The sequence below is a fragment of the Myxine glutinosa genome, chromosome 4 (genome assembly GCF_964187855.1).
Source record: "Myxine glutinosa chromosome 4, kmMyxGlut1.1, whole genome shotgun sequence".
Classification (NCBI taxonomy): Eukaryota; Metazoa; Chordata; class Myxini; order Myxiniformes; family Myxinidae; genus Myxine; species Myxine glutinosa.
In genome coordinates, this window is record NC_136264.1 from 9122274 (window position 1) to 9137808 (window position 15535).

A 15535-nucleotide genomic window follows, 5' to 3' on the forward strand; every position below is an offset into this window, starting at 1 on the left:
TGTGGGGACATGAGAACAATGGGTCAAGTCCAGATATGGAGGTGTGGGAACATGAGAACAGTGGGCCAAGTCCAGATATCTCCAAGGTGTTTTACCTATATAATATGATTGAGTGTCTGTCATTTTTGCATCACCTCCAAAACCACTAGTCGCACAAACATGAAGGTGATACCATATTAATCGCAAGGTATATAGGCAGTGTATGGTAAAAAAAAAAGGATTTGGACAAAAACATTTTCATAATTCACATCAATATATCTCCTGCAAAGCAAGCATGAACACAGCAACATCCAAACCCTGCTGATTGGCGGTGTGAGGTTTGGTGCATTGTGATTAGCTCGTGACTAGTGACATCACGATACCCTCACTGTACCCTCACTGTACCGCTATGAAAAAGAGGTCCATCTATGTACAATGAAGGAGGGGAGAGTACAGAAGGGAGGGCCCAACAATTGTACATATCATATATAGATAGCTTCAAAAATGGAGGGAGGGCAAAGGGAGGAGAGGGGATAAAACCACCTTTAGAGGCCATTTTTCCCCGCAAAGCGGGGGTTGGCCTTTTTCGGGAACCGTGGTTGTTGTTGTTTTTCGGTCCCCTATTTGAAGCAATGTTTTACGGCCGGATGCCCTTCCTGACGCCAACCCTTTTTGCCGCCTTTAACGACAAACAGGGAATTACCAGTGAACTGGTACTCAATTAGCCGACCTCGGAAGGATGACAGGCTGAGTCAACCCCCCTGGCGTTAATTCAGCGATCGACCGGGATTCGAACCCAGGATCCCTGGATCCTAAGCCGGCACCCTAGCCGCTAGCCCAACACCAGGGGAGGAGAGGGGATGAGAAACATAATAAACAAGAAAGAGCAATCGGAGATTGCAAACCCTCGCCAGGATGTATTTTCAGTGGTTTTTAAGGCTTTTGTGTTAAAACAAACATGGTGGCCGAACCACGTGACGGATGACGTCATCATCAATTTTTTTCTAAACTAATTTATTCCTAGATTATGCTCAAGAAATTTCATCTTGATCGGATGAAGTTTTGTACTTGTCGAATTATGACGTCATAATGGAGGCACCTATGACATCATCATTAACATATTTTATTCCCCACGGAGAGTTCTTTACAATGAGCCATGTCTCAATTTTTTCAATTCAGCACTTTCAGAGATATAGAGGTGCAAAGTTTTTCGGTTTATCCAAGATGGCGTCCGAACCACGTGACCGACGACGTCATCATTATTATTTTTTTCTCCACCAGTTTATGCCGACATGACGCTCAAGAAATTGCATCTTCATCGGATGAATTTTTGTACTTGTCGAATTATGACGTCATAATAGAGGCACCTATGACATCATCATTAACATATTTTATTCCCCATGGAGAGTTCTTTACAATGAGCCATGTCTCAATTTTTTCTATTCAGCGCTTTGAGATATAGAGGTGCAAAGTTTTTCGTTTTTTTCAAGATGGCGGCTGAACCACGTGATCTATGACGTCATAATTATCATTTAAAAATTCTACAGGTGGAGTTGTTGCACCTATGGTGAAAATTTCCTGTCAATTGGACCAACGGTTGCAGAGAAAATCATATTTATTCTGTGCGGAAAAACAGACAAACAAACAAACAAACAAACAAACAAACGGACTCAAATGCAATACCCTCTCCTCTGGTGAGGGTAAAAATGTGTGTATTATATTTCAGGCTGTGGATGGTTTTTTTATTAGAAGAGCCTGCAGCAAAACTACACCACTGTGTGAATGCAGGGGTTTAAAAGTCTAAAAAACATAGCCATGAATATCCCAGAAGAAAAAGAAAATAAATCTTTAAATGTGAATAATTTTTAAACTTTGCCAGATCTTGTACATTATAGATACAGGTGAAGCTTCAACACAGTAGTACACAAGTGGAATGTTTCACCAACCAATCAAAAACTAATTAATTAAATATTACTCACTCAAGCATGTCCTCTATCTCATGGATAACCCGAGATGTAACCTATGCTGGTGTCACAGCCAAACATTGTCTCATGGAATGCTGTGATTAAAAGTTCTTTTTCAGCTGCATTCCGAACCAGATAAAAAACAAGTCTTCCAAAGGTAATCCAGTACGTGAGGCTGACGGGAGAGGTGGCTTTGGACAGTACACTTTCTGTTCAAGCACTCGCCAAGCTGAACACACCACGTGCTTATCAGTCATCGTCATCAATTGTTTGTGGCACAGCAAAGCCGGAGTGAACGTCTTCACAAAGATGAGAACAAAAGTCTCAATGGAGCCGTATCCAAGCAAGAGCGTTTTGGTTGTGCAGTTTAGGGAACCAATCGCATATACAAAGTCGCTACGTCCAAATTTAATATTCCAGTACGATTTCATGCGTGGAAAAAAAGTTCTAAACTTTCAGAGTACTTGGTCACCCAGGTAATGAGAAGTAAATAAATAAATAGCCAATAGTCACTGAAAGGCAAATAGTTTGTGAAATCCAATACCTGATAAACTTAAACTGATAGAAGGTAAACATACAGCGGCCAACAAAATATTCACCCACCCACTCTCCCTCCGCCACCCTCCAAAGTTTTCACATTTTGATGCCACCTGAGCTTATTTCACGATGCTTGCAAATCAAACTTAACATGTAAAGTCTTCACAAACTACTCCAAAGTGATAAAGCTAAAAAAAATGCAGATGAAATATGAATAAGTTAAATTAACAGAGAAAATCAGACGATTCTCAGTTACAAGTTTTGAAACCCTTCGCCTAATTAACCCTAAATCACTTCAGAAGTAAAATATTTGTTTGAAAATATTAAAATAAATAAGTGTAATAGGTTTAACCTGCACGTAATCAGTGGATTAAATTAAGAATTAATCTCCCCCACTTATCGGAGTTTTAAGGTGAAAGAAATATGAAAGCCCTGGTCAACCAAAAAGGCAAATATGAAGAAAAAGGATCTTTGCAAAGAAGTCAGACATAAAGTGGTGGAGAAACACCGTTCAGGAGAGGATTATAAAAATATTTCAAAGTCACTCATTATTCCTTTGAGTAGTATGGTGAAATCCATTATTAACAAGTTGAAGATGTATCATACCACCCAGACTCTACCCATATCAGGTCACCCATTCAAACTCAGCAGCCGGACAAGTAGGAAACTGGTTCGGGATGTTACTGTAAATCCAACAATGACTTTGAAAGATCTACAAGGCTCTATGTCTGAAATGGAGGTTCATCAATCAACAATATCCCGTTCCCTTCACAAAGCTGGCCTTCATGGACAGGTGGCAAGAAATAAGTGATTACTGAAAAAGACACCTCTGAAAGCTCGTATGGAGTTTGTGAAAAAAGCATCTTGATGATACTGCAGGTGTGTGGAGAAAAGTTTTGTGGTCAGACGAGAGAAAAATTGAACTTTTTGGTCTAAATTCAAAGCATTATGTCTGGTGCAAGCCTAACACCGCATATCACCCAGAGAACACCATCTTTACTGTCACGCATGGTGGTGGCAACATCATGTTATGGGGCTGCTTTTCATCAGCAGGGACGGGCAAACTTGTCAGGATAGAAGGGACAATGGAATGTGCAAAGTACAGGAGAATCCTTGAGAATGAAAACCTGCTTGAGTCAGCCATGAATCTGAAACTGTCGAAGATTCACATTTCAGCAGGACAATGATCACTGAAGTGGCTGAATAAGAAGAAAATAAAGGTTCTTGAGTGGCCTCGTCAAACTCCTGACTTGAACCCAATTAAACATTTATGGTGAGATTTGAAGATTTCAGTCCATCAATGATCCCCATCCAACTTGGCAGAACTAGAGCAATTTTCACGTGACGAATGAGCAAATATTTCACCATCTCACTGTGCAAAGCTGGTAGAGACCTACACAAAAAGACTCCGAGCAGTCGTTGCTGAAATTCCACCAAGCACTGACCTAAGGGGCTGAATACCTTTGAACCAGTGAACTTTGATTTGTACATGTTTTTAGCAGGTATTCCTGGCATTTAGCATCATGTAACGATAACAGGGTTTAGTTTGATCTCTTCAGTTATGAATAAAAAAGTTCATTTGGAGAAATTGTTTCTACATAATTCACAGTTCACCTTAATGAATTTAAAACTTGTCTCCCTCTAAAACCACGTGGTGCCTTGTCAAGTCTGTCTCTGGAGTATTCTCACTTCCATCCCTTCCTTCTCTTCAAATGGCACGACAGCCGACTCTACTCGTGAGAAGGCCGAATGCCTCAATTCTGTTTGTGTCCCCAACCCCTCTCTCTATGTACTCATCTTATCAAGTCGTACCTAGCTGCCCCTGGACTCTGTCTCCTTCTCTCCTGACAAGGTAGAGAAGTTTCTGCAACCCTCGACTCTGACTCTGCAATTGAACCGGACGGCATCAGCTCACACGTCCTAAAAATCTGCTCTGCTGCTCTCGCATTTCCTTTTCACCCTGTCATTTACCACAGGTCATCTTCCATCTGCTTGGAAATCAGCCAACATCACAACATTACATAAAAAGGTGAAAAAACCGATCCTCTCAACTATAGGCCAATTATCTTACTTCCAATCATCAGCAAGGTCATGGAATCCATCATCGCAATTGACATAAAATTATTCCTTCTCTCCAACAACCTCATCTCAGATCATCAATTTGGATTCAGACCAGGTCACCTCACTTTGGACATGCTGCTTCTACTCTCCCAACAATGGATGGAGGCCCTCAATATCAGACATCAAATCAGGGCCGTCTCTCTTGACACATCTTAAACTTTCGATACATTCTGGCATCCCACCTTGCTCTCCAAACTGTCTGCCTATGGAATCCAAGGCCAAATCTTGGATCACTGACCTCCTCCACTCTCGTAGCCAACGTGTGGCACTCAAATAGACCCTTTCTTCTCCTCTCCCTGGTAAGGCTGGCATGCCCCAAGGCAGGGTTCTACGCCCCATCTTATTCCTAATCTTCCTCAATGATGTGATTGACTCTGGAAAATCCTCTTTATCTCTTTGCTGATGATTCCACTCTCTGCCGTGACATTCCTTATCCTTCTGACAGACAGGCAGCAAGCAGCCTGTCAGCATCCCCGAGGGGGGCTCTCTTCAGACCTTGACAAAAAGCACAAACTGGTCAAACACTTGGAATATGTCTTTCAATGCTGAGAAATCACACACACACACACACACACAACCACACCACACACACCACACACACACACACACACACACACACACACACACACACACACACACACACACACACACACACACACACACACACACAGTCTCTCTCTCTCGATCTCTTTCTCTCTCTATCTCTATCTCTATGGACCATTCAGCAAACCCTCCAATCTACCTTCTCAGCAACCCTCATATTATGATGCAAAGGGCAGGTGAGTTTGAGGATAAATATATTTAGAAAAGAAGAAAAACTAGGGTGAGGGTGGGAGGGGGCGAGACAAGTGGGGGGGGGGGAGGGGCGAGACACGTGGGGGGGGGCGTGACACGCAGGGAGGGGGGCGAGACAAGTGGGGGGGGAGGGGCGAGACACGTGGGGGGGGCGAGACACGCGGGGGGGGGGCGAGACACGCGGGGGGGGGCGAGACACGCGGGGGGGCGAGACACGCGGGGGGGCGAGATACGCGGGGGGGGGGGCGAGACACGCGGGGGACGGGGCGAGACGCGTGGGGGGGGAGAGACGCGTGGGGGGGGGCGAGACGCGTGGGGGGCGAGATGCGGGGGACGGGGCGAGACGCGTGGGGGGGGGCGAGACGCGTGGGGGGCGAGACGCGTGGGGGGCGACACGCGTGGGGGGCGACACGCGTGGGGGGCGACACGCGTGGGGGGCGATACGCGTGGGGGGCGACACGCGTGGGGGGCGACACGCGTGGGGGGTGGCGAGACGCGTGGGGGGTGGCGAGACGCGTGGGGGGTGGCGAGACGCGTGGGGGGTGGCGAGACGCGTGGGGGGGTGGCGAGACGCGTGGGGGGTGGCGAGACGCGTGGGGGGGTGGCGAGACGCGTGGGGGGTGGCGAGACGCGTGGGGTGGGGGCGAGACGCGTGGGGTGGGGGCGAGACGCGTGGGGTGGGGGCGAGACGCGTGGGGTGGGGGCGAGACGCGTGGGGGGTGGGGTGAGGCGGGCGAGACGCGTGGGAGGCGCAGACGCGTGGGGGGGCGAGACACAGGGGGGAACGAGACACGTGGGAGGACTAGACACGTGGGGGGACTAGACACACAATTTGAAAGTATATGAGCAGGAATGAAAGAGAAAGGTATGTTACGAAGTAGATTGTGCAAGCGTGTAGTGATAACGCAAGGATAAGGAAGGAGAATGTATGGAAATTGAGAATGTATGGAAATTGAGAAGGTCAAAGGGCTATTTTTACATCTTTTATTCCAATTCCCAAGTAACTTGTACATTTGTGCTTTTTGTGAAATACAACAGGCACTTTCGAAGATGCCCGAGAAGCAAGAAATCGTGTACTTGGTCAGCATTATCTATCGACGGCAATCTACATTGTACGTACGCAAAAATGGCACAAATTTTGACCTCAAACCACCCCTCGATTTCTTGCTGGATCCATACGTTCCGCAAGGCCCCTGAATCTTTGCATCCATTATGCCAATGCTAAATCCACGAAAAAAACCTCTGAAATGTTTCAAAATATGAAAATTATCCTCTACATGCGATGCAAGAAGTTGAACTCCACTTAAAACATTCTGTACCCACCTGTAGAAAGAAGTGGGTAAAGCGAGTAGTTAATACATTGATGATAGATTGATGCCCCCTGTGGGACCCGGAAGCTTTGAGCAGGCTGATGTAAATAGATGGCAGTGTTGCTAAATCTTATGACATCATTCCATTCCATTTTTTTTATTGTCCATGTGAAACATGGAGATTTCTCATCCCTTGGCAATTCAATCCCAAAAGGGTTCGTCACCCGCTTTTCGCATTAGCATTAAACATGGGAATTGAATTACACACACATGATAGTCTGAAACGACAGCAGAGGGTAAGTGGAACACGAAGGCGAAAGTCTGGATGATTCAAACGAAAACAAACATGAAGTGCGTGATGGATCCCACATTATCCTGTGAACTTTCAATACGACACGTGTCTCGTACAAGGCACAAATCGAGGAAATGTTTGTCCGTACACTGGGCAATCTCCCGGGGTATTTCCAATTTGTTAATATTCCCTTTTGACAAATTATCAAATGTCCATACTTTGACATTTCACCTTTATAATGGACACAGGGTGTGTCAGATCTTGAATAACGAGATAAAAATTGCTTTGCTGCTAAATGTGCGAGACTGGCATGGGCTTCTAGGACATTAAACTCATATACCACATGTCGTACATACTTCAGCATCACTGTGCATATTCAAGATAGTTTAAGGATTTCCACCCCATGAGGAACATCCGCCCCAATTACCCCACAAAGCTAGCACTTAAAATGGCGATTAGTGGGGAGGAAGACCGAGTCCATGTGCTAGATGGTACTCGTTTCCAGATTGTGCGGCGATAGCCATGACGAGGATTGACTTGGTGCTCTCACCAATCGGTTAGGTGCATGATTAACATGTTATACAGATGTCTTTTTTTAAACCCTTACGAGCATTTGTGACATTGTGTTTTGTTATATAATGCTATCGTATTAATTTGGGAATGGAATGAAAATATAGAGAGATTGAGTTTAAAGGGCTATACATATACACATACACAAACACACACATACATGTATACACATACACATACATTTGTAATACCTGTTTCTTGCTGCAATGCGGAGTAATAAGCACACAATGTACCCAGTTCACTACTTTTCTTGCGAGCTGAATGTGCAGTTTCTGACAAATTACCATGTCATAAAAAACCCGTTTTACAGAAAGGAAAATATTACTTTTCAATTTAAAGAACGACAGAGAAAACGCATGAACGCGCACAAGCGCAACAAATAACGAGATCAAAAATAAATAAATAAATAAAAAACTGTCTGTGAAGCCGTCCGTCCAGGAAGCGTTGAAGCTATGTGATTATATGCCTATTAATTACGTACTGTTCGAATATGCCTTTTGACCCTTTGGACTGCTGAGCCCCTTACTCCTTTGAAGATCCTTTAAGTCCCCCAAAACCATTAAGACCACCAAGACTACAAAAGTCCACAAAGACCCAAAAGACCCCGAAGACCACACAGTTCAAAAATACGCAAAAGATCCTGAAGGCCAAAAGACCTCAAAGACCCAAAAGACCCTGAAGATCCAAAATACCCCAAACATCCTTAAAGACCCAAAATACCATGAAGACACAAAATACTCCAAAGACCCTGAAGATCCTTAAAGACCCAAAGGACCAGAAAGACCCAAAATACCTCGAAGACCCAAAAGACAATGAAGACCCAAAATACAATGAAGGCCCAAAATACAATGAAGACCCAAAATACCACAAAGACCCAAAATACCACAAAGACCCAACATACCACAAAGACCCAACATACCACAAAGACCCAAGATACCACAAAGACCCAACATACCACAACAAACAACAACAACATGCATTTTAAAGGCCATTTTCCCTGCTAGAGCGGGGGTTAGCCTTGCGGTCCCCATGACATTCTTCTCCATTTTGCCCTATTTTCTGCATCTCTCCTTGTTAACCCCCTTGCCCGCATTTCTTCTTCCACCATCTTTAGCCAAGTCTTTCTCGGTCTTCCCCGTCCTCTACTTCCTTCTACATTCATTTCCATCACTCTTCTCAACCAGTCACATTCATCCTTCCTCAACACATGACCAAACCATCTCAACCTGTTCCTCTTCACAGCATCAATCACAGGCTCTATTCCCATCATCTTTCGCAATTCATCATTTGTCTTCCTCTCTCTCAACAATACTCCGCACATCCGTCGAACCATTCGCATTTCCACCCTTTCCAGCCTTCGTTCATTACCCATATCTCGCTCCCATAAATCATAACACTTCTCACACATGCAGCATACACCTTTCCCTTCAGCTTCAACGACACTCCCCTCCTCATCAGCACGCCACTCAGTTCCCGAAACTTCTTCCATGCACATCTCACTCTAGCAACCGTTGCCGAGTCTGATCCACCTTCTCCATTCAGCATGTCTCCGAGGTAGCAAAATGTTTTCACACCTTCCAGCTTCACGCCGTCTCCAAGATCCAACTCAACACCCAACATACCACAAAGATCCAAAATACCATGAAGACCTAAAATATCATGAAGACCCAAAATACCATGAAGACCCAAAATACCACGAAGAGCCAAAATAACCAAAATACCCTGATGACCCTTAAATACCCCAAATACCCCAAAGACCCAAAATATCTCAAAGACCCAAAATATCCCAAAGACCAAAACACCCAAAAGACCCCCGAAGATCCAGAAAATCCAAAAGACACAAAATACGCTGACGACACCAAAGACCAAAAGACCCAAAATATCCTGAAGACCCAAAATATCCAAAAGACCCAAAATATCCTGAAGACCCAAAATATCCTGAAGACCCCAAATATCCTGAAGACCCAAAATATCCTGAAGACCCAAAATATCCCAAAGACCCCAAACACCCCAAAGACCCAAAACACCCCAAAGACCCAAAACACCCCAAAGACCCAAAACACCCCAAAGACCCAAAACACCCCAAAGACCCAAAACACCCCAAAGACCCAAAACACCCCAAAGACCCAAAACACCCCAAAGACCCAAAACACCCCAAAGACCCAAAACACCCCAAATAACCCAAAACACCCCAAAGACCCAAAACACCCCAAAGACCCAAAACACCCCAAATACCCAAAACACCCCAAAGACCCAAAACACTCCAAAGACCCAAAACACCCCAAAGACCCAAAACACCCCAAAGACCCAAAACACCCCAAAGACCCAAAACACCCCAAAGACCCAAAACACCCCAAAAACCCAAAACACCCCAAAGACGCAAAACACCCCAAAGACACAAAACACCCCAAAGACACAAAACACCCCAAAGACACAAAACACCCCAAAGACACAAAACACCCCAAAGACCCAAAACACCCCAAAGACCCAAAACACCCCAAAGACCCAAAACACCCCAAAGACCCAAAACACCCCAAAGACCCAAAACACCCCAAAGACCCAAAACACCCCAAAGACCCAAAACATCCCAAAGACCCAAAACACCCCAAAAAACCAAAACACCCCAAAGACCCAAAACACCCCAAAGACCCAAAACACCCCAAAGACCCAAAACACCCCAAAGACCCAAAACACCCCAAAGACCCAAAACACCCCAAAGACCCAAAACACCCCAAAGACCCAAAACACCCCAAAGACCCAAAACACCCCAAAGACCCAAAACACCCCAAAGACCCAAAACACCCCAAAGACCCAAAACACCCCAAAGACCCAAAACACCCCAAAGACCCAAAACACCCCAAAGACCCAAAACACCCCAAAGACCCAAAACACCCCAAAGACCCAAAACACCCCAAAGACCCAAAACACCCCAAAGACCCAAAACACCCCAAAGACCCAAAACACCCCAAAGACCCAAAACACCCCAAAGACCCAAAACACCCCAAAGACCCAAAACACCCCAAAGACCCAAAACACCCCAAAGACCCAAAACACCCCAAAGACCCAAAACACCCCAAATACCCAAAACACCCCAAAGACCCAAAACACCCCAAAGACCCAAAACACCCCAAAGACCCAAAACACCCCAAAGACCCAAAACACCCCAAAGACCCAAAAGACCCAAAACACCCCAAAGACCCAAAACACCCCAAAGACCCAAAACACCCCAAAGACCCAAAACACCCCAAAGATGCAAAACACCCCAAAGATGCAAAATACCCCAAAGACACAAAATACCCCAAAGACACAAAATACCCCAAAGTCCCAAAATACCCCAAAGCCCCAAAGCGCCAAAAATCCCAAAAGACCATGAAGACCCATAAGACCCCAAGACCCTGTAGACCACCCCCCCCCCCAATACCCTTAAGACCACTTTTACCTTTTATCTGTACCCAATACCCTTAAGACCACTTTTACCTTTAAGACCCTTTCAATACTTCAGACACCTTTAGATCCTTTCACCCTTCCAACCCTTTATATGCCCTTTAAACATTTACACCACTTGTAAAGACCCTGAAGACCCGCAAGACCCATAAGTCTGTTTTGACTCCTTAGACCTTAACACCATTTAGACCCCTTACACCGTTCAGACCAAATAGATAGGAGTTTGATCGATAGACTATTTGGAAGTTCGATCGTTAGACCCCTTACACCCTTACAATCTTGGACATTTGACCATTTACAGCTTTACACCACTTGGACCTTTTTTTATTACAAATAAATAATATCACCAATATTACAAATACATTTCTACAAAATAAATGTTTGTATTATGATTGGTGTAAATCATGACAATACAGCAACTCAAGTTCAGCCAGGTCATTATCCTCAGTTTAAACAAGCCTGTGCCTCTGCAGTGCCATGTAGTGGGGCGAGCGCAGCGAGCCGAGCCACGCAAGTATGTGTGTGTGTGTGTGTATATATATATATATATATACGTATATATATATATATATATATATATATATGTATATATATATATATATATATATATATATATATATATATATATACATATACAATTGCCTTGAAGTGGTGTGTATATATCATGGTGTTGGAGTGGTGTGTACAGTCATGGCCAAAAATATTGGCACCCTTGCACTTTTCTCAAATAATGCACCATTTTCTCTAAAAAACAAGTTGAAATTGACAAAATTATTTGGTCTCCACAATTCTTTATTTCACTGTTAATATTAGAGAACTTTTGTTTTTTATTCAGAACTTAATATATCCTTTTAAATCAGGAAATAAGAAGAAATGGCATTGACAATTATTGACACCCTTGACTTAATATTTGGTAGCACAACCTTTGGACAAAATAACTACAGTCAAACACTTCCTGTAGCCATGAATGAGCTTCCTACACCTCACTACTGGCAGTTTGTCCCACTCTTCTTGTGCAAACTGCTCCAGTTCTCCCAGATTTGAAGGGTGCCTTCTCCCAACTGCTGTTTTCAGATCTCCCCACAGGTGTTCAATGGGATTTAGATCTGGACTCATTTCTGGCCACTTCAGAACAGTGCAGCGTTTTGTCTTGAACCATTCCTGGGTGCTTTTTGAAGTGTGTTTGGGGTCATTGTCCTGCTGGTCATCCTAGGTCTCCTACCATAGAAACCCCTTTCATTGAGTTGGTGATGGATGGTGTGAGTTGAAACTGTTGTACCTTGTGTCTGAAGTTCAGCTTGAATCTGTTTTGGCAGTTCATTGAGGTGCTTTCTCCACCATTCAAACAATCCTTTGCTGCAATCTACGATTCAAGTTTTCAGTTGTGGCCACATCCAGGGAGGTTGGCTACAGTGCCATGGGCCTGAAACTTCCTGATAACATTGCGTGCGGTGGACACAGGAACATCAAGGTCTCTGGAGATTGTCCATACTTAGCTACAATTTTGTGTCTGACCTCCTCAGATAATTCTCTGGTTTTCTTTCTTTTCTCCATGCTCATTGCGGTACACAGTAACACAAAACAGCACAATGACTCCTTTTCTCCATTCAAACTGGTTGAATGAGTGATTTTTATATTGCAGGCACCTGCAACTCACCACAGGTGAGTTAAATTCCAAAGTAAAGGAGTATCACCTGCTTGAAATCTAATTATTTCTAACAACTTCTGAAATGTGCAAAAAAATATTGTCCGGGACATTTTAGTATTTCTGTTTTAGGATTTCTGTGTTATTGTCCGGGACATTTTAGTATTTCTGTTTTAGGATTTCTGTGTGGAATAAGCTAAGATTTAGTAATTTTTTCACCTTTTTTTGTTTTGTTCCACAGGCAAAGCAAAGAAATACAAATATGGATACCAAAATATTTTTTTAATTTCAACAATTTTCTGGAATAAATGGTGCATTATTTGAAAAAAGTGCAAGGGTGCCAATATTTTTGGCCACGACTGTATCGTGTATATATACACCTGGTGTTGAAGTGGTGTCTGCATATGTAATGGTGGTGTGAAGTGTGCATGCAATGGTGGAGTGGTGTGTGCATGCAATGGTGGAGTGGTGTGTGCATGCAATGGTGGAGTGGTGTGTGCATGCAATGGTGTGTGCATGTAATGGTGGAGTGGTGTGTGCATGTAATGTTGTTGGAGTGGTGTGTGCATGTAATGGTGTTGGAGTGGTGTGTGCATGTAATGGTGTTGGAGTGGTGTGTGCATGTAATGGTGTTGGAGTGGTGTGTGCATGTCATGGTGTTGGAGTGGTGTGTGCATGTAATGGTGTTGGAGTGGTGTGTGCATGTAATGGTGGAGTGATTTGTGGATGTAATGGTGGAGTGGTGTGTGCATATAATGGTGGAGTAGTGTGTGCATGTAGAGGTGGAGTGGTGTGTGCATGTAATGGTGTTGGAGTGGTGTGTGCATGTAATGGTGTTGGAGTGGTGTGTGCATGTAATGTTGAAGTGGTGTGTGCATGTAATGGTGTTGGAGTGGTGTGTGCATGTAATGTTGGAGTCGTGTGTGCATGTAATGGTGTTGGAGTGGTGTGTGCATGTAATGTTGTTGGAGTGGTGTGTGCATGTAATGGTGTTGGAGTGGTGTGTGCATGTAATGTTGGAGTCGTGTGTGCATGTAATGGTGTTGGAGTTGTGTGTGCATGTAATGGTGTTGGAGTGGTGTGTGCATGTAATGTTGGAGTGATGTGTGCATGTAATGGTGTTGGAGTGGTGTGTGCATGTAATGTTGGAGTGGTGTGTGCATGTAATGGTGTTGGAGTGGTGTGTATAGCGAAACGTCAGGTGCAACTTACCGGTGGAGTTTGTGGCAGGTAAGTCTGTCGAGAGAAAGCCGAAGGCTGCCAGGAAGGTGTTGAGAACGCAGATCAAAAAGGTGAAACCCATCGTCGGTCTCGTTGACGCGTTTACCTGTGAAAAACAAAAAACAAAACCAAAAAAAAACTATTGGTAAGTTGGATCACGCAAAGTTATTGAACTTCGGCCAACGACAAACACAAAGTTATCTTCGCGGATCTCAATCGATATGGAAGGATCGATAAGAGGAAACGTAATGGACAAACAAATCGACGACTCAATTGGAGCCGAAACGGAGGGGATGGGAAATCAAGGTGGATAAAAAGGTCCAGAACAAAACGCGCGCCGATCTCGGTCAATGGGCGAACATCGCGGAGTGTTTGAGCTGCAAAAACGAGGACGGACAAGGGTCGCCCAACGAAGCACGTACCACGTGCGCTCTGAGGGTCGTGTGCACGCGCGGCGTCCACCGAGGGAATTTGGTGCGCGAGTGAGTGTGCCTTAAATGAGTGCAAAACATTCAAACATCAAAGGTCCCGCGACTGGCTGCTCCAGCATGGCACCATTGGAATGGCGGCTCCCTATTGGTGAAACCCTCGCCTCGTTTATCGTATCATCCTTGAGGAGCCCATTGGGTGAGACTTGTCCAAGAGTAACCCCGACTAGGCCACGCCCCCCGGCATATCCGCTCCCTCACCTCGGGCGCAATGAATGGGCGGGGCTTTGCCACGAGGCAGGTGCGGGTTGACGCATCGAGGTCGAGTTTCGCGTTCTCCGTCCACGTGGAATTAGAAATAATTTATCAATCGGACAAACCTCGTCCATAAACCTCGTACGTACCTTCGTTATCACCTCGGTGCTCTACCTGTCCGAAAGGAGCCCAATGGAAGTTTGTATGTGTAATCAGAGTGGAGATGGCGCTCCGTTTCACAATGTTTTAATGATGCACGCACCAGGTGACCTCGCCACCATCACCACGCACCGGGACAAACCGCAACGACGTCACTTGGAAAAGCGCGCACCTGCTTATCGTCGGACGGCATCGTGAGCCCTTCCTGGGTTCTGGTTACATTCCGCAACGAGCAACTAGCAAGGTGTTCCATCACCAACGGACGTTAAGCCGGCTGTCCTGTCTGCTAGCATTAGCCGGTGCACGTCAAACATCCCACGGTGTCTTTCTCGAGGAGGAGGCGAATTATCCCCTGCATCCTGAACCGATTCAAAATTCCTGCCCTGACTACCAATGGTCCACTGGGAATAAGGCAAAGGCAAACCACTCAGTGTAATCCTTGCCATGAGACTGAATTTGCAAGTATCATTGTTGCCTCCAGGGCTGCAGGTAATATATTGCGCTTGCGCTAGCAGGTACCCGCGGAACATTCGGGCAATGTAAAAGGTGACCAAGTCCTGGAACCCTCCTTCCAAACCCCAAGTCCTCAACCCCCCCCCCCCCTCCCAACAAAACGGCTTCAATCCCCTCCCCCTACAAAGTCCTCAACCCTCCCCTTACAAACCCCAAGTCCTCAACCCCCCCCCCCCCCTCCCAACAAAACGTCTTCAATCCCCTACCCCTCCAAAGTCCTCAACCTCCTCCTTCCAAACCCCAAGTCCTAAACCTCTCCGTCCCAACAAAACGTCCTCAGTCCTCTCCCCCTCCAAAATCCT

The 15535-nt window shown here is 45.1% G+C and overlaps 1 protein-coding gene across 1 annotated transcript in view; it reads right to left on the reverse strand.

The window, feature by feature from the left end:
• Positions 1–14346, reverse strand: part of LOC137417748 (lipoprotein lipase-like) — a 63649-nt gene extending 49303 nt beyond the window's left edge. The window contains exons 1-2 of the mRNA XM_068103649.2: positions 14301–14346; positions 13870–13984 (exon numbers count right to left, since the gene is read on the reverse strand). Of these exons, the coding sequence (XP_067959750.2) occupies positions 13870–13960 (91 nt within the window). The 5' untranslated portion in view covers positions 13961–13984; positions 14301–14346. The remainder of the gene's footprint in view (positions 1–13869; positions 13985–14300) is intronic.
• Positions 14347–15535: the final 1189 nt, after the last annotated feature.